Source organism: Vombatus ursinus, unplaced genomic scaffold (genome assembly GCF_900497805.2).
Source record: "Vombatus ursinus unplaced genomic scaffold, bare-nosed wombat genome assembly UNPS02015411.1, whole genome shotgun sequence".
In the NCBI taxonomy this organism is placed as follows: Eukaryota; Metazoa; Chordata; class Mammalia; order Diprotodontia; family Vombatidae; genus Vombatus; species Vombatus ursinus.
In genome coordinates, this window is record NW_020955189.1 from 1,239,099 (window position 1) to 1,260,533 (window position 21,435).

At 53.4% G+C, this 21,435-nt stretch overlaps 2 protein-coding genes across 3 annotated transcripts in view; one reads left to right on the forward strand and one right to left on the reverse strand.

Annotated features, from left to right (window-relative positions):
• PI4KA (phosphatidylinositol 4-kinase alpha) overlaps positions 1-21,435 on the forward strand; it is a 140,615-nt gene that overhangs the window by 53,594 nt on the left and 65,586 nt on the right. The window lies entirely within an intron of this gene.
• Positions 4,415-19,451, reverse strand: SERPIND1 (serpin family D member 1). 2 transcript variants are annotated; one of them, XM_027847474.1, is made up of 5 exons: positions 19,375-19,451; positions 14,337-15,225; positions 9,681-9,954; positions 5,404-5,548; positions 4,415-5,109 (listed from the first exon to the last, which is right to left on the reverse strand). In XM_027847474.1, exons 2-5 carry the CDS (start codon positions 15,214-15,216, stop codon positions 4,918-4,920), a joined length of 1,491 nt encoding a protein of 496 aa, XP_027703275.1. In that variant the 5' UTR covers positions 15,217-15,225; positions 19,375-19,451; the 3' UTR covers positions 4,415-4,917. The 2 variants fall into 2 exon arrangements, with proteins under 2 accessions (XP_027703275.1, XP_027703274.1); XM_027847473.1 differs by having other exon boundaries at positions 19,318-19,421.

Here is a 21,435-nt window from a genome sequence, read left to right on the forward strand (position 1 = left end):
GCTGGTGGTAAGGCTCTGTGAGTCATTCATTCATCATTTTATAAGCGCCTTTTGTGTGTGCACTGTTATGTTAGGCCCTAGGGAGATAGAAAGTTTAGCTAGGACTCCGACCCTGGCACAAAGGGGCATGGGGGAAGGCTTCCTGTAGAAGGTGGGTCTTAGCTGGGACTTGAAGGAAGCCAGGAGAGGTTGATGAGGGGAGAGCATTCCTGTCATGGGCACAGAGCCGGAGAGAACGCTCAGAGCCAAGACATGGAGGGGCTTGGTGGAGCAGCCAGGAGGCTGGGGTCACTGAATCGAAGAGTGTGTGTTAGGGAGTGAGGTGTAGGATGACAGGAAAGGGAGCGGGGGGCAGATCAGGAAGGGCTTTGGATGCCGAGCAGAGCATTTTGTATTTGAAGGTGGCAGCAGAAGGAGCCACTGCCGTTGATTGAGTAGGAGGTGACACGATTGGACATGTGCTTTAGGACAATCGCTTGGATAGCTGAATGGAGCCAGGCGGCCCCCCCGCCCCCAGCTGCTATTGGAATAGTAGAGATGGGAGATGAGTGTCTGCAACTGGGTGGGGGCCATACTAGAGGAGAGTTGTTGTGGAGATGATATCGACAGGCCTTGGCACCATGTTGGATGTGGGGGCATGAGAGAAAAAGGAGTCCAGGATGACTGCTGGCTTAGGAGCCTGAGGGAATGGGGGAAGGATGGTGTCCTCTGTAGTAATAGGGAAAGTGGGGGCAGGGGCAAAGAAGGTGAGCTCAGTTTTGAACATGCTGAATGTAAGGTGTCTCCTGGACATCCAGTTGAAGATGTCTGAAAGCTGGGAGGTCAGCCGAGAGGTTGGGACAGGCTGGCTAGACTTGAGAGTCGTCGGCACAGACATGGTCATTAAGGAGGGTCCAGGACAGAGCCCTGAGGTGTGCTCTGGAGGAGGAGCAGAGAAGTTTGGGTAAATGAGGCTAAATGGACTTTTGGAGGCCACTCCTAACGTCCTATTTCCATGGCATAAATGCCAAGTTTATCTGCTGCATTCTGCACCTGTGTGTGGCTACCTGCTTGTCCCTGCCACACGATGTGGCCTCTGCTTTACCCACTTAGGTCAGGTGTTACTTTGGCCACTTCAGAGTTAAGCATCTGCTGGGGTCAGGGAAGGTCTTAAATGGACTTTTTCCTTAGTCTGACAGGAGGCCACAACAACCACCTCCTAGTGCCTTTAGGGCTGTTTGGATGTCATGGGATGGTTCGAGGGGATGGTGTAGGCCCAGTGGTGGAAATCAGTAGAAGAGTGTGAAGTGTTGTCCGGGTCAAGCTGCCCATGAGGCAGTGGGCTCCCTGGTATCGGGCATGTTGAAGGACAAGTCAGGTGATGCCCAGGAATCCCATGGAGGGGAGCCTGGATTGGTGGGAAATTGGGCTGGAAGAAATCCAGGAGTCTTTTCAGTCTAATGGTCTGTGATCTGATGGGCAACCATGTAATGATTTTATTCTAGAATTGGAGAAACAGACAAATTAATCTAGTGAGCATTGGACTTTTTTCTAATATAGTACAATGAAGGTAGATAGAATGTCTGGTCAAAGCTTATGAGACATGTTTGTTTTCCAACATGTGTGACCCTTAACATGAGTGAAGGAATAATATTGAGGGTTTTTTGTAAGAGTTAATGGTTACATTATGGGGGAGGAAGCAAATATTTGATTTTCTTGCTCAACAAAGGCCACATCACAAGACCTTAGGTTTACTTTCTGCTGCCCCGCTGGACTTGCCGGGGGCACCTAGTTCATAAGGTCCTGTTTGCAGGGCACCCAGTGGATGTGACCCCTTCATGAAGAAAGGGCCTAATACTTGGATGGCCAGGCCTTCACCAGGAACTCTGTCACCACCTCCATCTGACGGATCACTCTCCCTTCCTACATCTCCTTACCTTCAGAGCTTAGTGGGCAGAGCCCTGGGCGCCAGTCTCACATCACACACTGACCAGACGGATGACTGTGGGCACACAACCTTGACTTCTTCCTCTGTAAAGTGGGGTAATAGCGTCTGCCCTACCTGCCTCATGATCTTGTGACAGGAGTGCTTGTAAAGTGAGGCTGGCTGATCGCTGAGGGTCTACAGATCTAACATGCTGGGACCCTCAAGTCTATCTCAACTCTGTCAGTGGTGCAGCGTTTTCCCCTACGTCTCAGTGGTGGCGTTTATTATCTAGTTGCCCAGATCTTTTAGGAAAGGCCTTATCTCTCATGGACCTCTCACTGAGTGCCCTGGGCCGGTACATTTTTTACTCAGAGGCTAATTGGAGCAGCCCACTCAACGTCATGAAAACATGACTCGAGGAAAATTAGATCCAAAGTGATTTACAAGGTCCATTGAAAGAGAGTCTGGAGGCAGGAAACTAGTTTGGATGGCATTTTACAGTAATTTGGGGATGAGTTAATAAGACCTAGGGGCAGCAGTAATGGGGAACCCCAAGGCAAGGTAAAGTAAGTAATGAAAAGACTTTGCAGCAGACTGGTCTTAGGGGAGGAATGAAATGAAAACCTTAAAAATGACTAAAATTGTGACCTTGGAGGGCCGGAAAAATGGTAGCATTGCTGATAATAGTGGAAAAGTAGGAAGGAAGCGGTTTGCCCTGGGGTATGCCAGTTGAGATTTCGATCTTGGAAAAATTGTGTGTCAAAATTAATGGGGGGCCAGGGACAGACCCTCGCAATCAGCCACAGGGAGCAGGGGGTGGAGCCAATGGAGAGGAGATAAGTCCAGGGGCTGGCCAGGAAGCCAGGCAGGCATCTTCCAAAGGTGGGGGCCTCGGCCCTCCTCCCGTCCGCCGAGGGCTTTGTGATGGTCCTTCCTGCTCTGTGGACACACCTTCTGTTCTGTTGTGAGCTGGGATGCACTGCCCATGGACCTCTTGTAGGTCCTTGTAGGGCTGGGCCCAGTTGTAGGCCCCATGGACGCTTCTCTAAGAAGTCACTGATAGATGAAGGCTTTATGCTTACATAGTGCTTTCTCATAACTGCCCTGTAAGGTGGGCATCACAGGTATTATTAGCTCCATTGGACAGATGAGGAAACTGAGGTTGGGAGTGGTCAAGTGACTTGACAGGTATAAATGGCAGACCTGGAAAGAGAATTCTGATGCTCTGATGGCAAGACCAGTGTTTTTTCTAACCCCACCCCCCATTCTGCTGCTGTGGCATTAAAATAGTAATCAGGGCAATCTTCTTAGTAGAATTTTGCAAAAGTCACTCCCAGAAACCCTGACTACATCAAAATCACTTAGTTGATGGGTTTGCCAAGGCCAACAAAGATAAAATCTTATCAGTAGAGACTGCAGGAGAGACCTGGGATTTCAGTGAAGGTGACCGAGGTGTGGGCTAGAGGGGAAGGACAGGGGCCTAAGGGGGCTGTAACTAGACAGCCCAAGCCACTGAGGCCTCGTGCTCTTCGTGATCTTCTCTTGGGAGCTGAGCCTCCCTGTTTAGGGCCATGAAGAGGCAAGAAAAGATGCCCTGGCCGTGGTTCACCAAGTCGTGGTTCTCCACTCTAGAGCCAGAAAGGGAAGGCAGAGGTTCCACGGACAGGGCTTGACCTCCACTTCCTAATCACTGCCTCTGAGCCTCAGCTGACCAGTGGGTTCTTACCTCAAGCCCACTGTGCCATTTAACTGAACATCTGCCACATGGTTGAGACACAGAGGCCCTCACCTTGACAGTGCAGAAACCTGCTGCTGTCCCTTTGTACATCTGAACCGGCAGCATCATCTGTGGACCCACTGGGTGCCCTGGCCGACGCCCCATAGGGACGCTCCCTGTTTGCCCAGGCACTGCCTGGGATTCTGTGCTCAGCTCCATCCCAAGCATTCCACAGAGAGCTCCGCCAGGATGCCAGCAGGATCTGAGCTTCTTGGGCACGATGTAGACCTGAGGATGGCCGTCTCCACCAGATTAAAGTGCAGTATCAGTAAAATGCAGAATAAGTAAAGACACAGGAAAACAGAGGTGATGTCACCATGGGGTTCTCTGAGGCAGGAAGCAGCCACACACATCCTTGTGGACAGTTCCATGGTCCCCATTTCTTTTTGGGTTTAACATCCCTGCTTAGAACATACCTAAAAAATCAGGTTCATCGGCAGGACTCCTTCTCCCTCCCTGGCAAGATGGCCCATGACATCCTACCACCCATCCCACGCTGCATGACCAGGTGGCGATGACGACTTCCCACCACTTCTCAGTCTGTGGTCCTGTGCAGGGCCCACGTTGCTGTCCTTCCAGGGCTGCTGGTGAATCCTGCAGGGCTGCAGAAATGTATCACCAGGATCCTTATCCTGCACTCTCAGATCAGAGGGGTCTGGCCAACTTACTGTTGGTTGTGCATTAGCATTTAATGGGGTTCTATCAGTGGAGAGAAGGACGAGAGAAACACGTTAAAAGTGGTTTATGTTTATTGGCGCCTAGAGTGGGAACCTCTCGTCCTCCGCGTCGCAGGGAGTGACAGCCCCAGCCCATGCACAGTGCTTTGTAGTGGGGCCTTGTAACAGATGCCAGCGTCGTGGGGGACAGGCCGCCAGCCCTCTCAGCACGGCTGGAGGCCACGAGAGCGAAGGAACCCAAGGGGTGAGGGTGGCACAGAACGGGGCAGAAGCCTAGGAGTCAGCCTGTGTGAGGCCGCAGCACTAAAGAAACAGGACGTCAGATCGTCGGCTCCTTAAGGACACTTTTAATGTATTCATTGACTGCACGCGCAGGCGTGTGCAGCTTCTCGAGACTCGGGACCATGTGCTACACAGAGTGGTTCCCACAGAATTCCCTTGAGCTGTGGTTGCTTTCGTGAGCCCTGGCCCTCGGCATTGCCCACAGGTTCCCCTCGGGCGCCATTGTAAGGAAACGGTAATGATCACAGGATCCTCTGGGAGCCCCGCCTGTGCCTCTATGACTTGCTGGGGTTGGACACCCGGCCCATGAAGAGCAGACAGCTGGTGCGGTGCTCATAGATAAGGAACAGAAAGGGGCGATCGACGATGAATCGAACCTGCGTGGAGAGGGGCATGAAGCCCACGGTGGTCACGGCGGCCGCCTGGGTGCCCTCCTCGTTCACCGTGATGGTGCCTTGGTGCTTGAACTGTTCGGAGAGGAGAGAGGGTCTCTTAATGCCCTGCCTAAGGGGGGTGGCGGAGCCCTTGGTTTGGGGCGTCTCCTGGGGCTCACGGACCATCTCCACCCTCCACTCCCAGGCTCCTCGGGCAGGCCGCATGTCCCACCCTGCGCCTCATCTCTGCTGCGTGGCGCTGCCTGCTGGCGAGCTTAGCAGTGCTGAGTCGGGCTGGGGGGCTGAGGAAGGGAGGCGGGAGCAGCAGGCAGGCCCCTAAGATCCCCTCTGTTGGGGACTATGGGCGAGGACAGAGCGTGCGGTTACCGAGTCGATGACGAGTTTCTGGTCGGATATTCCTGAGAAGTCCCCGTTGTGGTCAAACAGCTCCGTGATGCCCATCGACTTCAGGGCGTCCACGAGGTTGTAGTTCTTCTCCAGCTTGAACCTCGGCAGGCGCACCTCACGGGTTCTGCTCAGAGAGGAAAGGAAATCAAGCGTCATCGCGACAGCCGTACGGGAGGGCGGACCTCGGCTGTGCCGGCTCCCGGGGCTGCCAGGTGCAGGACCCCAAAACCCCGGGCAAGAAAAGCACCTGCGGGAGATCTGCACCCCTGCCGCCCCCGGAAAGCGAGCGCCCCACCCCGTGACCAAGGCAGCACAGTGTAGTGGAAAGAACGGTGGATCTGGGGTCAGGAGGCTTGGGTTCAAATCCCGTTCGGTTGTAATCTGTGCGAGGTGACTTCTCTGTCCAGCAAGGGGCTGGATGAAATGATTCCTAAGGTCTTTTCATGTGCGAACCTCTGTGGTCCGGTGACAGTTGATAGTTTACTATGGAGGGACTAGGGCCAGAATGTGATCTGACTGATAGAGGGAGCTCCTCCCACAGCACGTTGTCTATTGTCTAGTCGTTTTCAGTCATGTCCATCTGTATGACTCTCTGTGGCAGAGATACTGGAGTGGTTTATTTCCTTCTCCTGCCCATTTTACAGAAGGGGAAACCGAGGCAAACAGAGTGAAGTGACTTGCCCAGGGTCACCCAGCTGCTGAGTGTCTGAGGCTGGATTTGAGCTCAGGTCTTCCTGACTCCAGGCCCGGCGCTCTCCCCACTGCTCCTGAGAGATTGTGTCTCGCTCAAGGCCGCCCAGCCAGGACGTGGCGCCTCTGCCTGCCTGTCTTCCTGGCTTAGCGCCAGCTCTCCCTTCATTCCTCCTTGGGCTGCCCCCAAGTCAATCAATAGATGTTCTATGTGCATGCATGCATGCATGCATGTGTACATACATGTGCATATGTGTGTGTGTGCGCACGCACATCTGACATCAGCTCCCTGGCAGGGAAGCCTTTCCTAGGCTGAGAGGCTTCAGGCAGCCCTGGGCTCCGGAAACACTTTGTAAGCACTGGTGACTTTGGTTGGGGATGCTCAGAGGGGCTGCCTGCTTCGCCGTGGGGGACACCGGCTGGCCCCGCAGGGAGGCCCAGAGCGGGACTTCCTCAGTCACCCCTTAGTCTATTCACTGCCCATAGCTCACACTTCTGTGGGGCTTTACGGTTTACAAACTTAGCTCATTTGATCCTCACAACGACGGAGGGAGGGGCTGTGATTATCCCCATTTTACAGATGAGAAAACTGACTAGTCCCTGGTCATGCAACTGGTTTGAGGCCTACTTTGAACTCAGGTTTCCTGCCTCTAGGAAGTTGTTTTTGGGGTTTTTTTTTGTTTTTTGTTTTTTTTCATCTCACAGACTTTTAGTGAAATTATTCATGTGACTCAAAGATAGTGTGGTTCGGGGGCTAGAGCACTGGCTGACCCATGTGGGCCCAGTCTGGTGCTCCAAGGAGCTGCGGAAGAAGGTGCCAGCCTGCCCTGGGAGAACAAAGTCATAGGGCCAGCCCCCACCCCCACCCCATTCACATGCCAGAACGATGATGCAGTAATTCTAAGCCTCCGTCCTGGATAGCCCACAGAGCTGGGAGGCCAGAAGGCTTGAGTTCCAGTCCTGCCTCAGACGTTTAAGTTTCTCCGGGCAGTTCGTGGTCTTCCCATGTCAGTGTTTTCTAGACAAAGGGGATGATAACAGCACCCACCTCCCAGAACAGTTGGGAGGGTTAAGGGAAGTATTGTAGAAAGGGCTTTCTCCTAGCAGCAGCAGCTATTGCAGTAAAGGAAATCCTCCTTGCCTGGTTAGTGGAGTTGAGATCAGAAGAGTCCTGAGAGGGGTCCCCAGCCTGCTGTCATTCCTTCCAACTTTGTGAAACAGCCTGGTGGCTGTGGGAGATCAGAGGAGAGAGAGACAGGCCTTGAGCCAGATGGCTGGAAGAGAGCTCTCTTCAAGGCAGAAGGGAGGCTGTTTGGGGGCGTGCGAGGGGAGCACACCAGGGACCAGACCCAGAAATGGAGAGGAGCAGGGTGTGTTTGGAGGATGGCAGGGAGCAGACTGGAAGGGTAAGAGCAGACAAGGCTGGAGCCCGAGTTCAGGAGGAGTTTGGCCTTCATCTGGTCGGCCACAAGGGCGATTGATAGCTTTGTGATAGCAAGCACCTGAGAAAAATGGTGTTTGGGGGCAAATTCCTTTGGGGTGAGAGGGAAAGATCCAGCAGCACTTGCCGCCACCCTGATCTGGGGCAGAGAAAGGGGGGCGCCAGTGGGAAATACCCAAGGCTTCTGCTTCCACCGTGGTGAAAGCCCTTGAGTGAAGACCCAGGAGACCACAGAGAGGAGGAGAGAGACCCCAGGCTTTCCAGGAAAGAGCCTTGAGAAGATTCTGATGGAGGCTCACAGCTCTCTGGGGGACAGGAACCCAGTCATGGTGACAGCTTGTATAGATCAGCGCAGTCTAGTGTAGACGGACCCAGGAGTGAGGAGACCCAGCCTGGAGTTTCATCTCGGCTTTACCCCCTAGCCACTGCCTGGGTGGGGGACCTTGAGAGGTCACACCTCCCTGGGGCTCAGTTTCCCCATCTTACAGATGGGGGGTTGGAGTTTTCTTCCAGCTCCAAAATACCGGGATTCTTTGAATCGAGTGGGGAATATTAGAAATGCCTCCTGTGACATTCAGCATTGCCTTCCGTTCTCTGAGGTACCTTGGAGGACAGGCCTGTTTCTTCTTCCTTTGGAATACGTTTTATTTCTGCGTCCTCCCCAGTCCTTCTCTGTCAACGCCCTCTCCTCCCTGAGTCTGCTCAGCACACCCTCTTTCTCTGCCCCACCAGGGCCTTCGAGGCCTGTCCTCCTCCCTTCCTTTCCATCTCTATCCCTCTGGTGGTGACTGTGTTCACAGCAATATGGCATCCACTTCCACTCAGGACAGAAACCTGAGAGGCACCGCCTAGGGAGATCTCTCTGGGAGCCAGACACTGTAATTCTTATATTTCCCATACTGGATCAGCCAGCAACCTGACTGTTGATATTTTAAAAATTAAGTATTATAGGGGCAGCGAGGTGGCGCAGTGGATAGAGCACTGGCCCTGGAGTCAGGAGGACCTGAGTTCAAATCTGATCTCAGAACAGAGACTTGACATTTATTAGCTATGTGACCCTGGGCAAGTCACTTAACCCCAATTGCCTCGCCAAAAAAAAAAAATTAAGTATCATGGTTATTTTTGTCCATGTTTGGGGCGGGAGCACTTGGGGTGCAGGGCCGACCCTTGGAGACTTCCCAGTATGGAAATGCCCTTGGCCGATGGACATAGCTACTCCTCTGGAATCTCCAGGTTCAGAGAGTTGCTCAGAGGGGTGGGGAGTTGTCCAGTGTGGCCCATTAGGATGAGACCGAGGCATGTCTGGAACCCAGGTCTTTCTGACTCCCAGCCTGGCTCTCTGTCCGCTCCTCGACACTGTGTGGGGTGGGGAGGAGGTTTGCTGCCCCTCACTTTGTACACTCTTTGGAGAGCAGAGACCATCTTTGTTTACCCAGCACCTCACTTAGTGCTCTGCATGCAATAATTGCTTAATTAATGTTCATTGAATTGATTCTCCCCACCCCAATATCAAGTCTTCTCTGCCCCAGGGTTAGTGGTGCTGGTTCCTTAGCTGGCCTTTGAGGGACAGGGGCCTTCCTACAGGGACCCTCTTAACGTATGTCTTCTAGCACTGACCAGGCAGTGAGACGTCTGCTCGCTCTGTCTATCAATTCCAATATTGTTTTAGTCTAAATGTCACATTTTGTAGATGTTGGAAGCCCCCAGTGAGGAAAGCGCCCCATCTCCAGTGCAGATGGGCCACAAGTGAAGGGCCTGCCCGGCCCCCGGAGCTTCCGGGAGCCGGAGGCAGGCCTTGGGACCAGATCCTGCCCACTCTGAGACTGGCACCATCTCGTGCTGTCTGCCGCTTCCTTTTTATCCTCTCATCCCACGTCAGATGCCAGTGTTGACTGCCGCCGTCTGCGACGGCCTTTGTCCCCATTCCCTCAGGAAGACCCCTCAGAGTGCAGCTGCTCCGGCCCTGGAGCCCGTGGCCTGGCCCTCGCTCCCCACCTCCCCCGGGCCCCGAAGGAAGTTGATGCATCTTTGCAGCTTCAGTGTGCGGCCCAGCGCCAGGCTCATGGGGAACGCTGGGACCGGCCTCTGGGGGGCCCCCCTCACAGACTGTGGACGATGCCCCTACCTGTTGGTCATACTCTTCTGCCATCTCTCCACTGCCCGCGGGCTGAGCTGGGCCTCAAGCGCCCGCATGCCCGCCAGCTTGTGCGGCACCACGATCAGCATGCTGATGTCCCCCACGTACTGCAGCTGCAGCACGTCGCAGTCCAGCTCCTGGTCGTTGGCCACGAGGAAATTGCCTTTGGTTTGCATCATGGGGACCTTGACCACCTCTCTCTCATTCAGGCGGAAGTTGGCATTATGTGTCATTTCCACTGGGAATTTGTTCACCCAGGTACCTGTAAATTCAACAAGAAAGGGGCTGTCAGAGCAATCTCAGGCGATTATTTGGAATGCGAAGGGAGCCCCGGGGGCAGCTGGAAGAGCCCTAGCCTGGGCATTGGGAAGCCTGGGGGGAGGCCTGTGTGACCCTGGGTGAGTCCCTTCCCCTCTCAGAGCCTCAGGCTTCTTCTCTTTTAATGAGGGTGATTGGACGGGCTGGCATTCTGGGGAGCGCTGTTACTGAAGCCTTAGTCTCTCCTGGTGGCCAGCCATCAAGGTCCAAACTGCCCAAAGCAGCAGGAAACGTTGTGATAAATACCCTTGGGTGTCAACATCAGTATCCAGGCTGAGCATTGGGCTTAGTAAGATGAATAAGCGGAAATTTAGTTATTAGATGGCAGTTCTGAAAAAGAGCTGGGGGTTTTAGTGGACCACAAGCTCATATTGGCGGCCAGAAAACATCCGATGATCTTGGACTACATTAAGAGGAAGGGCAGAGCTTCCTGCAATAGAGAGGTGACTGTCCCCACGCCTTGCTGCCAGTTCTGTGGGCCGCCAACCTGAAGTGAAAGGTCCTGAGTCCACTTGGGGCCCTGGGAGGCAAGTGTGTTGTCCAGGGTCTCTCAGTCAGTCGGTACCAGAAGTGCTACTTGAACCCAGGTCTTCCTGGGCTCCCTGTCTAGCTTGCTGGGTGACACCTCTAGCCTCCCCTCTTACTCAGTGGTAGGTAGGTAGGTAGGTAGCGAGCCCCCAAGACGGCCTTGTCGCCCAGGACTGCGCCTCACCCCAGCCTCAGGGACTGAGCACTCCTGGCCAGCGCTGCCCTGGGAGGGTCGCCCTCGGTGTCCGGGGAGGCCTGGGCATTCTCTAATGGCTCTCCTGCTCCCACATCTTCCTCCACGCTCCAGTGGAAGGCAAATTTTGACTTTTGGTGCATCGCTCTTGGCAATATGATTTTAAAACATGCTGGATCTGTGTGGCGGTAGGATTCATCTCTGCTCATTCTCTCACTGGGGGCCCTGCTTTCCCCCACCCAGCAGTCCTACTCCAGCCCCCTTGCTCCTCAGTAGACTGTTAATGAGCTGCCGTGGCCAGACCACTGTCAACCTGAAGAGGCTGATAAAACAAATGGTCCCTGTGTTGGAGTAGCTACCAAGTCCTGTGGTGCCACTCTGAGGGCCCTGGGGTGATCCCTCCCTTCTCGCGGCCCCTCTGGAGAGGGAGCTGGCCTGGCTTCAGATTTCTGGCCTTCCTGCTCAGGACGGGTGCCTTCCCCTCTCCTTTCTGAGCCTCAGTGTCCTTCTTTGTAAAATGGGGTGGTCAGACTCAAGGTCTAGGGTCCCACAGCACTTGGTGGGTGGGATGCCTTCCTGGGTCAGCTCTCTCATTGTGTGCCTCATTGTCTAGCTCAGGCTGTGCCAGCAGAGGGTTGGAGAGCCCAGCTGGGCATCTGAGGAGGCCGTGATGGCGTCAGAGCTTTAGGTTTGCCCCAGTCAGAAAGAGCTCCCCTCCTAGTTTCCTTGTCAACCTTTAGGATAATTTCTAAAAGCAGCATGGTGGAGAGAGCCAGCCTTGGCTGAAGTCCTGCCCTCTGACCCCACCTGGCTGGGTGACCCTGAGCAGCTCATGTGAGCTCTTCCTGCTCTGAGACTCTGGGCGCAGAGAGGAGCGTTAGTGTGGGGAGGCTCCTCACCTGGGACTTCTCCATCAGTGAAGTCACTGATCAAATCCAGGTTGATACCTTCCCCTGCCTGCGCCCCTCCCCCCATTTTAATGAAGTAGTAAGCACAGGAATCATAGACTGAGTGAATCTGAGGCTTGTAAGGGGTCTCCTGGGCCGTCTAGCGACTCTGGCCCAACCCCTTCTTTCAGCATGGAGCTCTGATGTGGTGTGTCGCCTCTACTTTACTCTGGTTCCAGTGACAGGGAGCCTCTCTACTTCCCCGCATAGGGCATAGTTGCACCGATCTCACTGGCAGAAACTTTAACTTAGTTAAAATCCACATCCTTGTACTGTGCAGGGCCATCCCAGCCCATTCTGCCCCACTGATGCTGACCCACTGGGATATTTTATAGTCTCTGGACAGATACAGATTATGATTTGGCCCTGCCGGGTGATCCAGGAAAGAAATGGGGCTGCACTTTGGACCACCTTACCACCTGCCTCTCCCTGAAACACGTCCTCATCAGATTTGTTTGCACAGACACCCGCTCTCCTGCTTTAAGTGATCTGTGCCCGTGCTGTACCCTCACCAGGGCTGCTGTGCTGCTCTGGGCATGCTTGTTCCCAGCTGTCCGCTACACCCCTTTCCAGGGACAGAAGGCAAAAGGGAGTTCACTTGCTATCTAATCAAATAGGTAGCTCCCAGCTGGGCCTCACCTTAGCCCTCAGCTGCCTTTCCTTCTCTAGTTCTGTGGGCGGACTTTGGAGCAGTCCAGGTTTGGACCCTGACCCAGCGCCTGCCCTGGGGACTGGCCACACATACTGCACTGATCACCCAAGGAGAGGATTCCTGCTTTCAAACCCCAAGGAGGAGCTGCCAATCAACTGAACCCACCCCCTCCAGTTTCCCATTGAGCACCAAACTGCCCGGCTCCCTGACCCCAGTGCCTATATGCTCCCTCTCCATTGCTGTTCATTGAAAGGACAGCCTTCCTCAGGCCATGCTCAGCAATGCCTGTGCCTTGTGGCCTTCCAGCACCCCACTGTCCTGCTGTCCCAACACTAGGAAGTGATCCTGGGCCTGAAGGCCAGCTCTGGCCCCTGCCTACTGCCTCTGGGGCACCCAGAGATCTCGAAAGGCTCCTGCTCTGTGGAGGGACTTGTCTTCCTGGTACTACAGTCTCACAGAGCAGTTGAGAGGATTATAGATCTTATTAAAGAAAACCTGCCTGCCTCACAAAGTGACCCATCATCTCACCCATCACAAAACACTAATTGTATTTATTAGCCCCCTTTCACTACTCAGTGTCCGTGCCCTAGGAGATAATTGCATTTTGCCTTCAGAAACACTGACTTTGCAGCCAGGACACCTGACTTCACATTTTCTAAGACACTGAGGAGTCATGAACAGGAGCAGATCACTTAACCTGTCTGAGTAAGAGCCATTCCCCAACTCAAGAATAATCAAAGGACCTCAACAGGCAGTTTTCAAAGGAAGAAAGCCTGGCTATCGACAGCCATATGAAGGAAGTTCCCAAATCACTCATAATTAGAGAAATGCCATTTTAAACCACTCTGCGGCACCACCTCACTCCTATCAGATTGCCTGTATTCATAGAAAAGGAAAATGACAGCCTCTTGAGGGCCTTTGGAGAAAAAGGCACATGAACGTGAACTGGTCCAGCCATTCTGAAAAGCTGTTTAGAACTGTGCCCCCCAGAGTCGCCAAACTGTGCGTCCACTTTGACCTGGAGATACCTCTGCCAGGCCCGCTCCTAGAGACAGCCAAGAAAACATAGGTAAAGATACCTCGAGACTGGTCTTTTGAAAACGAGAGGTGCCATCAGTTGGAATGGCCAAATAAGACTGTGGATGTGAATGCAGTGGATACTGTCGTGCTGCAAAAAGGATGAAGAGGGGAGTTTCAGAAAAACCCTGGAAGACTTTGATGAACTGATGCAGAGCAAAGTGAGTGGAACCAGGAGAACAGCTCATGCAGTAACAAAAACATCATAAGACAAACGGCTTTGAAAGACATAAGGAACTCTGCTTGAGGCAGTATCAGCCGTGATTCCAGAGGACTTAGGATCCAGAGGGTCACCTGCCTCCCACAGAAAGGCTATGGATGGACTCAAGGTGAGACAGGAGGTTTTGGATACAGCCAATGGAGGGAACTGGTTTTTCCTGACTGTTGTTAACAAGGACTTTTCTGTTTGTGGCATAGGGGCACAAAGAAGAGTGAGAAGAGAAAGACTCATTAATTGAGAAATGAGTTACATTAAAAATTAACCTCTCTGAGCCTCCAGCTCTTGAGTATCTTAGTATGGGGCTCCTGTGGGCACACATGCCCTCCCTTCTTCTCAAGATTATTGCATAGAGCCTTGGGCACGTGGGGTGAGTTTTTGGTTGTTAGTGACCTCTGGTTTCATTGTTACAGGGAATTATTCCCAGGGAGGATACCCCCCTCCCCCCACTGCAGGGGCAGTTTAGCACCTTCCTGGTGACTGACTGGTGGTCTTTGAGAATCGTTTGGGAGTCAGTGAAAGGAGAAGCATCTTACCCAGGAGAGGCCAGAGGCCCAGTTCTACCCCGGTCCGAGGCCGACCCTCTCGCCGCTACACTATACTGCCTCTCGCTAGTGTTACTGGAATGGATGAAGATCACTCCATCCCAACCCATCCCAGCGGGTGGACCTGCCCTGTCATGCTGAAAGAGTGAGAGGAGACCCTGTATTACCTTTAAAGTAAATACAGTTCAGAATCATCATCTGTGTCACGGGGTCTATATTCACCAGGGCATCCTTTATGAGGCCCTTGGTGACCTTCAGGATACGGTCGTTGGCCTTGGTGACGAAAGCGGGCTCTGAGAAATCAGCAGGCTGGGCCTCGGCGAAGTAATACTCCCTCATCTTGTTTTGGAAGTCCTCCAGGATGGGAATTTGCCTCTGAATGTAAAGATCGTTCACTGACCGCAGAGTGTAGCCAAAATTCCTCCTGAAGAGGCGATGGGTCAGCTTCCGGAAGAGGTTGTGCACGGTCTGACTCTCGTACTTGCTGCTGGCATTCACAAAGTCCTTGAAGTACAAGGCAGAGTGGACCTGCTCGTGCGTGCCTCCCCTCAGGCCCAGGGAGATCATGCCCATGGCCGTCGAGATGCCCACGGGCGCCAGGAGGATGTTGCTGGTGGGGTCGGCGGCCTCCTTCATGGTCCTGTACAGGTTGAAAGCGAACTTGGCGTTGAGAATGTTGAGGCGCTGGATTCGACTCTTCCCCTGGAACAGCTCCAGGATGTTTCTGGGCGGGGCCTCCGGGTCCGTGGGGGAGACGGCGTCGATGATGTCAATGTAGTCATCGTCGTCGCCGAAGATCTTCTCCAGGTCCAGGTAGTCGTCCTCCCCCTCCTCTTCCACCATCAGATCGTTTGTCACTGTGTTTTCCTTGTGGAAGTCGGCTGGGAGGAGAGGCATGCTTAGGTTTGTGGGGTCCAGCTGCCCCCACCTCCCTTCGGCTGAGGGGGATTTTGCCCCATTCTCCGGGAGGCCCACGGCTTCCTTGTTCTTCCCAGATGCAGGTGATGTGACTAGAGAAAGGAGGAGGAGGTGGAGCCCGAGTTTCATTCTGAGACTCTGCCAGGGGAAGAGAAGAGGAATCAGTTAGCATTTTGGCCCTCGACCTTTGCATAAAAATAGAGGGTGCAGGGCAGTGGGCTTGGTGCTGGAGGACAGAGCCGGCCCTGCATTTTTCAGATAAGGAAACTGAGGAGCCTGGTGCACTTTTCCATGGTACCACGCTGCTTCCCTGTTCTATACTAATGCCTTTCTCTGTGTGCACCTACACTTCACCATGGCATGATAACCCAGGGTTCTCAGAGGCTGTGCCAGCAGGGCAGCCCCTGCCAGTTCAGACTGCGGAGGAGCAGGTGTGCAGGACAGGCTTTGGTCCCAGTGAGTCGCCTCCCTGAGACCTTCTCCTCCCCGTGACACGCCACAGTCTTTCTCAGGGCCTTGCTCACTGCGGCCGCTTTATGAGTGGTCATGACCCGAGTGTGCTTTTCACTGGCTGAGCAAAGAGGCAGCCGTCCTGGGTGCGTTAAGGAGAAAATGCCTCCCCGATGCGTCCCCTCACCGCCTGTTTCTGCCCTGGAGACTCTGGTGCCATTAAATCCACCGATGCCAGAGCCCTGCCAGGCTGCTTTTAGCAGCCCCTGCTCTGGAGGGGGAGGGATTCCAGGGAGACGCAACCAGCCTTCCGCAGCATGGGTCGTGGCACGCTTCCTGTTGAGTTCAGCATTCATCAAGCATACACAGCCTCCTGTTGCCCTTCCGACTCCCCCACCCCTGTCCCGTCCCCAAACCTCAAAGCCCTTTTAATTTTCGGCAGCTGGGCTGGACACCCAAGTGAATCAGTAAGTGCTGTATAGGCCTGTGTGGCGGGGCTGGCCTGGGGCTCTGTGCCCCTGTGCTAAATGGCCTCACTGCGGCCTGCTTTTAAAAGATTTGCTCCCTCCTCGGAATCTTCCTGTTTTGCTTTGGCGTGCTCATGGCATCCCCTCCTCCTCTCCCACTGTGCTGTGGTTAGCTGAGCAGACATCCAGTGTTGTGCAGAATTAGGGCTAAGGTCAGGAACTGTGGTCAAAGTGCGCGTGCTTTAGTGTAGGGAGGGGGATCACCTCCATGTCGGCTGCCCTACCCCAGCCTCAGCCCCAGGCCCCACACTCACCTGCATGGGCTTGACTTCTCACAGCTCAGGATTCCTTCCATCCTTCGTCCAAACATTCCGCTTCCCTCACTCACACGCGCACACATGCACGCACACATTTGCACACGTGTACACACACATACCCACGCACTTCTTGGGACTTCACTGCCCTTGGGGCGTAAGCAGGTCTAGAACTTAGATAACCTCTTAGCCTCCTCTGTTTGCCTCAGCTCGGGTCCTCCAGGAGAACAGACCCAGCCAGCCTGGCCCTAGCTGTGAGGTCCAGATCCCCCCACCCCCACCTGCCTGACTCCCCTGGGGAGGAGGCCCTCGGCCAGGAAATAGAAGTCTCATGAAAATAATGGCTCTGATTTCTCTCATGATTTAGTGTATTTTAGAGCCCAAAACCTCTGTAAGGAGGGGCTGCTGAAAGCACCACCATTTCTGCAGTTGAGGAAACAGGCATGTAGTAATTCCCCAGGGTCGTACCATGAGTGAGCATCAGAATCAAGGCCTGTTGACCCTGAGACCATTGTCCTTCCCCCTGGGCAGCGCTGCTGCCTCCCAAGGCTTTGTGCTCCTGGTCGGGAGGAGCCTGCTGGGGTGGAGTCCTGGGCTGCTTTCTGCAGCTGTGATACTGAGGCAGAGGTTTCCAGCATTAACCCTTCCCTGCGCCCTCTGCTTCTCTTCTTCCTGGGTTCTTTTCTCCCCCGGAATATTATTTTTTGCTTTTCCTTGAGAGGTAGATTACAAGCTGCTTGGCTTAACTCTATACTAGGCACAAATGTTTCTGTATTAACCAAATAAAGAAATGCAGGTCCCGCTTCATCCTTTGGGAAACGGTTTCCTTATTGTAGAAAGGGCTAATAGCATGTGCATGAGAAGAGGGCTACAGAAGTGTGAGTTACTCGTATTAAGTTCATTTTCTACTGACAGTTAGACATCATTTCCCGCCAGTGAACCCTACATTCTAAAAGCCACAGAAAAAGGAAGTGATGAGGAAGTTGCTTCATGGTAAATTTATGAAAGTCCCATTAACGAAAGCGCATTAGACTAGAGGCCAGAAGCCTAGGTTCCCATTCCCACTTGGTAGTTGGGTGCCCCAGGGCAAAGCCTCAGGCTTCAGCCCTTTGGAAAAGGAAGAGGCCCGTCCATCCCTTAATCAGGGCTTCTGGGAAGCCTGATTTCTTGAGGCAGGCTGGGAGGAAGGCCTTAATAATGGGAAAAAATACAGTTATCCAGAGGAATCTCCTTTCATTTGAGCTTCCGATCTCTGAGGAAGGCAAGGCAGAGAAGGGAACTGAGGCCTGGAGAGGTGTAGTGACTGGGAGAGCTAGAGCCTTTGTTTAGCACCTGCTGTGTGCCCGAAGCGTCCCAGGTGATCGAGTCTGCACAGGGGCTCAAGGAGGTCTTGGGCTCCCCGGCCAGGCAGGGCCCCATCTGGCCCGCCAAAGAGGAAACGGCAGAGGACACTGGCTGTTTGTTTGGCTGACATTTGGGCTGCGTGGGTGCTGCCGCCTCCTCCCAGCAGGGACAGAGTTGGAGCTTCTCGGAGGCCAGGCTGCGGTTAGCCCCGTGAGCCCCATCAGCCCATTGTCCAAGGCCCGGCTGAGCAGCATCCAGAAGGGCTCGCTCCATCCACCACAGGGATTAGGGCATCCCCACCCCCCACACCAACCCCAGGAAATTGTTCATCCCTCCAGCACCGATTGGAATTTAGAAACTTCTTAATCCTTATTCCTTGGCTGAGCAACTGTTAGTGACATTTGTTTTCAGAAAAGTAACCCGAGAGCTGTTTTAAAGAGAGCCTGTACTTTTGAAGGAACCGGGTCTTGGGGGCCTAGAGACTGACCCCCAAGCCACTTCTGACTTTTTGATCCAGCAACAGATCAGTAACAAAACATCTGGTAAGAAATGGTAGATGGTCTTTGGTTATCTGGAAACCTAGTGATCCCTTCTTTTATCTTCATTATGTGTTACACAAAAGGGCCCTGAGGGCGTGAGTGTATGCTTGGGTGCAGGGACGTCTGCTTGGATTCTGGAGGCCTGGGTTCAGAGCCCAGGTCTGCCATTCACCAGACAGAGGACTGTGGACAAGTCCCTGCCCTTCCCTTCCCTTCCCTGAGCTGTTTCCTCATCTCTGAAGTGACCTCAGGGCTGGGAAGGCCATTATCAGTCTGCTCTGCCTGGTTTCTTTTGCAGATGAAAACCCCCCAGACCCAAATCAGGGCAGTGACTTGCCCGCAGTCACGTATGCTTGGCCCTTGTTTGTGACTACACTTCACTAGACCGTCATGAAGGTCCAGCCCTGATATTGATAGAATCTCAGCAGGGCAAGGGGCCTCGGAGGCCAAAGGTCTGCAGGGAGGACAGTTCCTCCAGCTTTGGGGAGCTGTTGTTTAGAAGCTCTCCATACCCCTTGGCCTCTTTGTAATATCCCCTTGTCTCCTAGTGCTGCCCTCAGGGCCTAAGCCAGACAAAACCAGTTCCTTTCCCAGGACTGTCCAGTCCTGTGTCTGGCATAAGCCCCCACTGCTTCCTTCTCCCAAGACTAGATGACCTGTTAACGTCAGACTGGATGTCTGCTGGGGTCCCTTCCAGCTCTCCCCTTGGGGTTCTGTGCTGCCTCTCCCCCCCAACATGCCCAGCCTGCAACACCACCTTCTAGCAAGACAGGGAAACTGAGGCCCGAGGAAGGGAAGGCTTTCCCAGGCTGCCCAGCAAGTTGGGGAACAGGACGATGCCCAGTCCAAGCCCTGCGTTTACCAGAAAGGGAAAAGAGACTTTCCCAAAGGCACCCCATGATGGGGCAGAAGAGGCTGCATGGGAACCCGGCCCTGGTGAGCCCTGGTGAGCCCAGGCCCGGGTGTCCTTCTGCGGCCTCCCAGCGTCCTGCCCTCACAAGAGGAAGGAGGGGCCTGGACGGGAGATGGCCTGACAGTGAACATCAAACACTTCTTCCATTGGCCACGCTTTGACCCCAGGCCCCGCCAGGCACATAGTAGGTGCCCACTACGTACCTGGGACCGAAGAAGACAAACCCGTGTGAGGGCACAGGGACGGGGAGCCGTTCTTACCTCGGTGCTCTTGAGCTGATGAGACCTGCAGCCTCCAGTGACCAGTTCAGTTGAAATGTGTACTTTGGGGCCGGGCTGGTGCATGTTTTCCAAGGTAAATAGGATCCAAATCAAACACCCCTGAATGCCTTTGTCAGCAAAAACCACCCTCCCCCTGTGTTTGCCCTAGGGCTGCTGCACAGGCTCGGACACTGGCCTGCATGGAATGTTTGGAAGGCCCAGGGTTCTGGATGCTTGCCTGGCCTCCCTCGGCCTGCTGGGAAGTTCGTGCTCAGGGGCCTGTTCTGGAGCCAGGAGACCCAGGATCTGCTCCCAGCTCCGAATCACTTCTCTCGAGGTCTCTCTTCCCTAAATGGAGGGGTTGCAGGCTCCGTTGTCATCTCTCACCCCCTGGGTCTTAGCATGGTAACAGGCAACATTCAGAGCCTTTTTGGTTTTCAGAGCACCTTTCCCTGTTTGCATTTAAAGCCTTTCCCAGATTGGCTCCAGCCAACTGGCCTTTTAGAAACTATTCCTTGTGTCTCCATGCCTTTGCCTAGGTTGTGCCCCCTGCCTGGAATGCCCTCCCTCCTCACCTCCATCTGGCATCCCTGCCCTCCTTTGGAGCTGGGCTTCAATGCTGCCTCTTAGGGAAGCCATCTATCTACCAATGACCATGGGTCTTGGGCAGCTGGGGGATGCCACAGGGCACAGAGCGCCAGGCCTGGAGTCAGGAAGACTCATCTGAGTTCAGATCTACCTTCTGACGCTTTCTAGCTGTGTGACCCTGGGCAAATCACTTCACCCTGTTTGCCTCAGTTTCCTCATGTGTAAAATGAACTGGAGAAGGAAATGCAAACCACTCCAGTATCTTTGCCAAGAAAATCCCAAATGGGGGCAGAGCCAAGATGGCAGAGGGAAAGCTGTGACTTGCTTGAGCTCTCCCTCAAACCCCTCCAAATGCCTATAAAAAATGACTCTAAACAAATTCTAAAGCAGCAGAACCCACAAAAAGACAGAGTAAAACAAATTTCCAGGCCAAGACAACCTGGATGGTTGATCGGAAAGGTATATCGCGCCAGGCAGGGAGAAGTTTGGTGTGGGCGTGCAGGCCACAGCGACCCTGGAGCAGGCCTCAGAGGACTGAATTGCAGGCAGCTGTGGTGGTTTCCAGACCTCTCAACCCACGAACACCAAAGACAACTTGGAAGGTCAGTGGGAAAAGTCTGTGACTGCAGTGAGAGAGAGAAGCTAGGTCTCGGCTGCAAGTGCCAAACGTGGCCCGGAGCAGCAGCTGCCTCCTTAGCTTCCGGCCCATAGACTGAGGGGAAATCGAGTGACTGATCAGAGCGGGAATGCAAGGGTCTCTTTGCCAGTTCTGAGGCAGGAATCTCTTGCTTTGTCCATGCTTGAATCTGGGTCACAGTTCTGAGGGGCAGTCTTGGGGCGAGGAGGAACACTGGTGTGGTGAAGCTTCTTGTGGTGGTGGAGAGGAAACACCTCGCCCCTTATCATAGCACCTTAGAAGAACTGAAAATTTTCAGGTCCCTAGAAGTATCTCTGAAAACAGCTGTACAAACCCCCGAATCTTGGGATAGTACATTCTCCACATTGGAAGCAGACTCTTACCTTAACAAAGAGTTTAAAACTCAAGTAATTGGTTGGGATCATGAGCAAACCTCGCAAAAAAGAGTCAGACTATATTATCTTACTTTGGTGATAAAGAAGATGAAAACATACAACCAGAAGAAGAAAACAAAGTCAAAGCTCCTACATCCAAAGCCTCCAAGAAAAATATGAATCAGTCCCAGGCCTTGGAAGAGCTCAAACGGGATTTTGAGAAGCAAGTAAGAGAAGCAGAGGAAAAACTGGGAAGAGAAATGAGAGTGATCCAAGAAAATCATGAAAAACAAGTTAACAGCAAACAAAAGGAGCTCTCTAAAGGAGACCCAAAAAAATACTGAAGAAAGTAACACCTTAAAAAAATAGCCTAACCCAAATGGCAAAAGAGGTCCAAAAAGCCAATGAGGAGAAGAATGACCTAAAAAGCAAAATTGGCCAAATAGAAAAGGAAGTCCAAAA

Bases quoted from the DNA above. Each gene is read 5' to 3' on its own strand.
- SERPIND1 (XM_027847474.1), bottom strand. From the start codon at position 15,216: ATGAAACTCGGGCTCCACCTCCTCCTCCTTTCTCTAGTCACATCACCT. The intron at 5,549-9,680 runs GTAGGGGCATCG...CTCTCTGAGCAG, and splicing joins CAGAAGAGTATGACCAACAG to AACCCGTGAGGTGCGCCTGC. The intron at 5,110-5,403 runs GTAACCGCACGC...CTCTCCGAACAG, and splicing joins AGAAACTCGTCATCGACTCG to TTCAAGCACCAAGGCACCAT.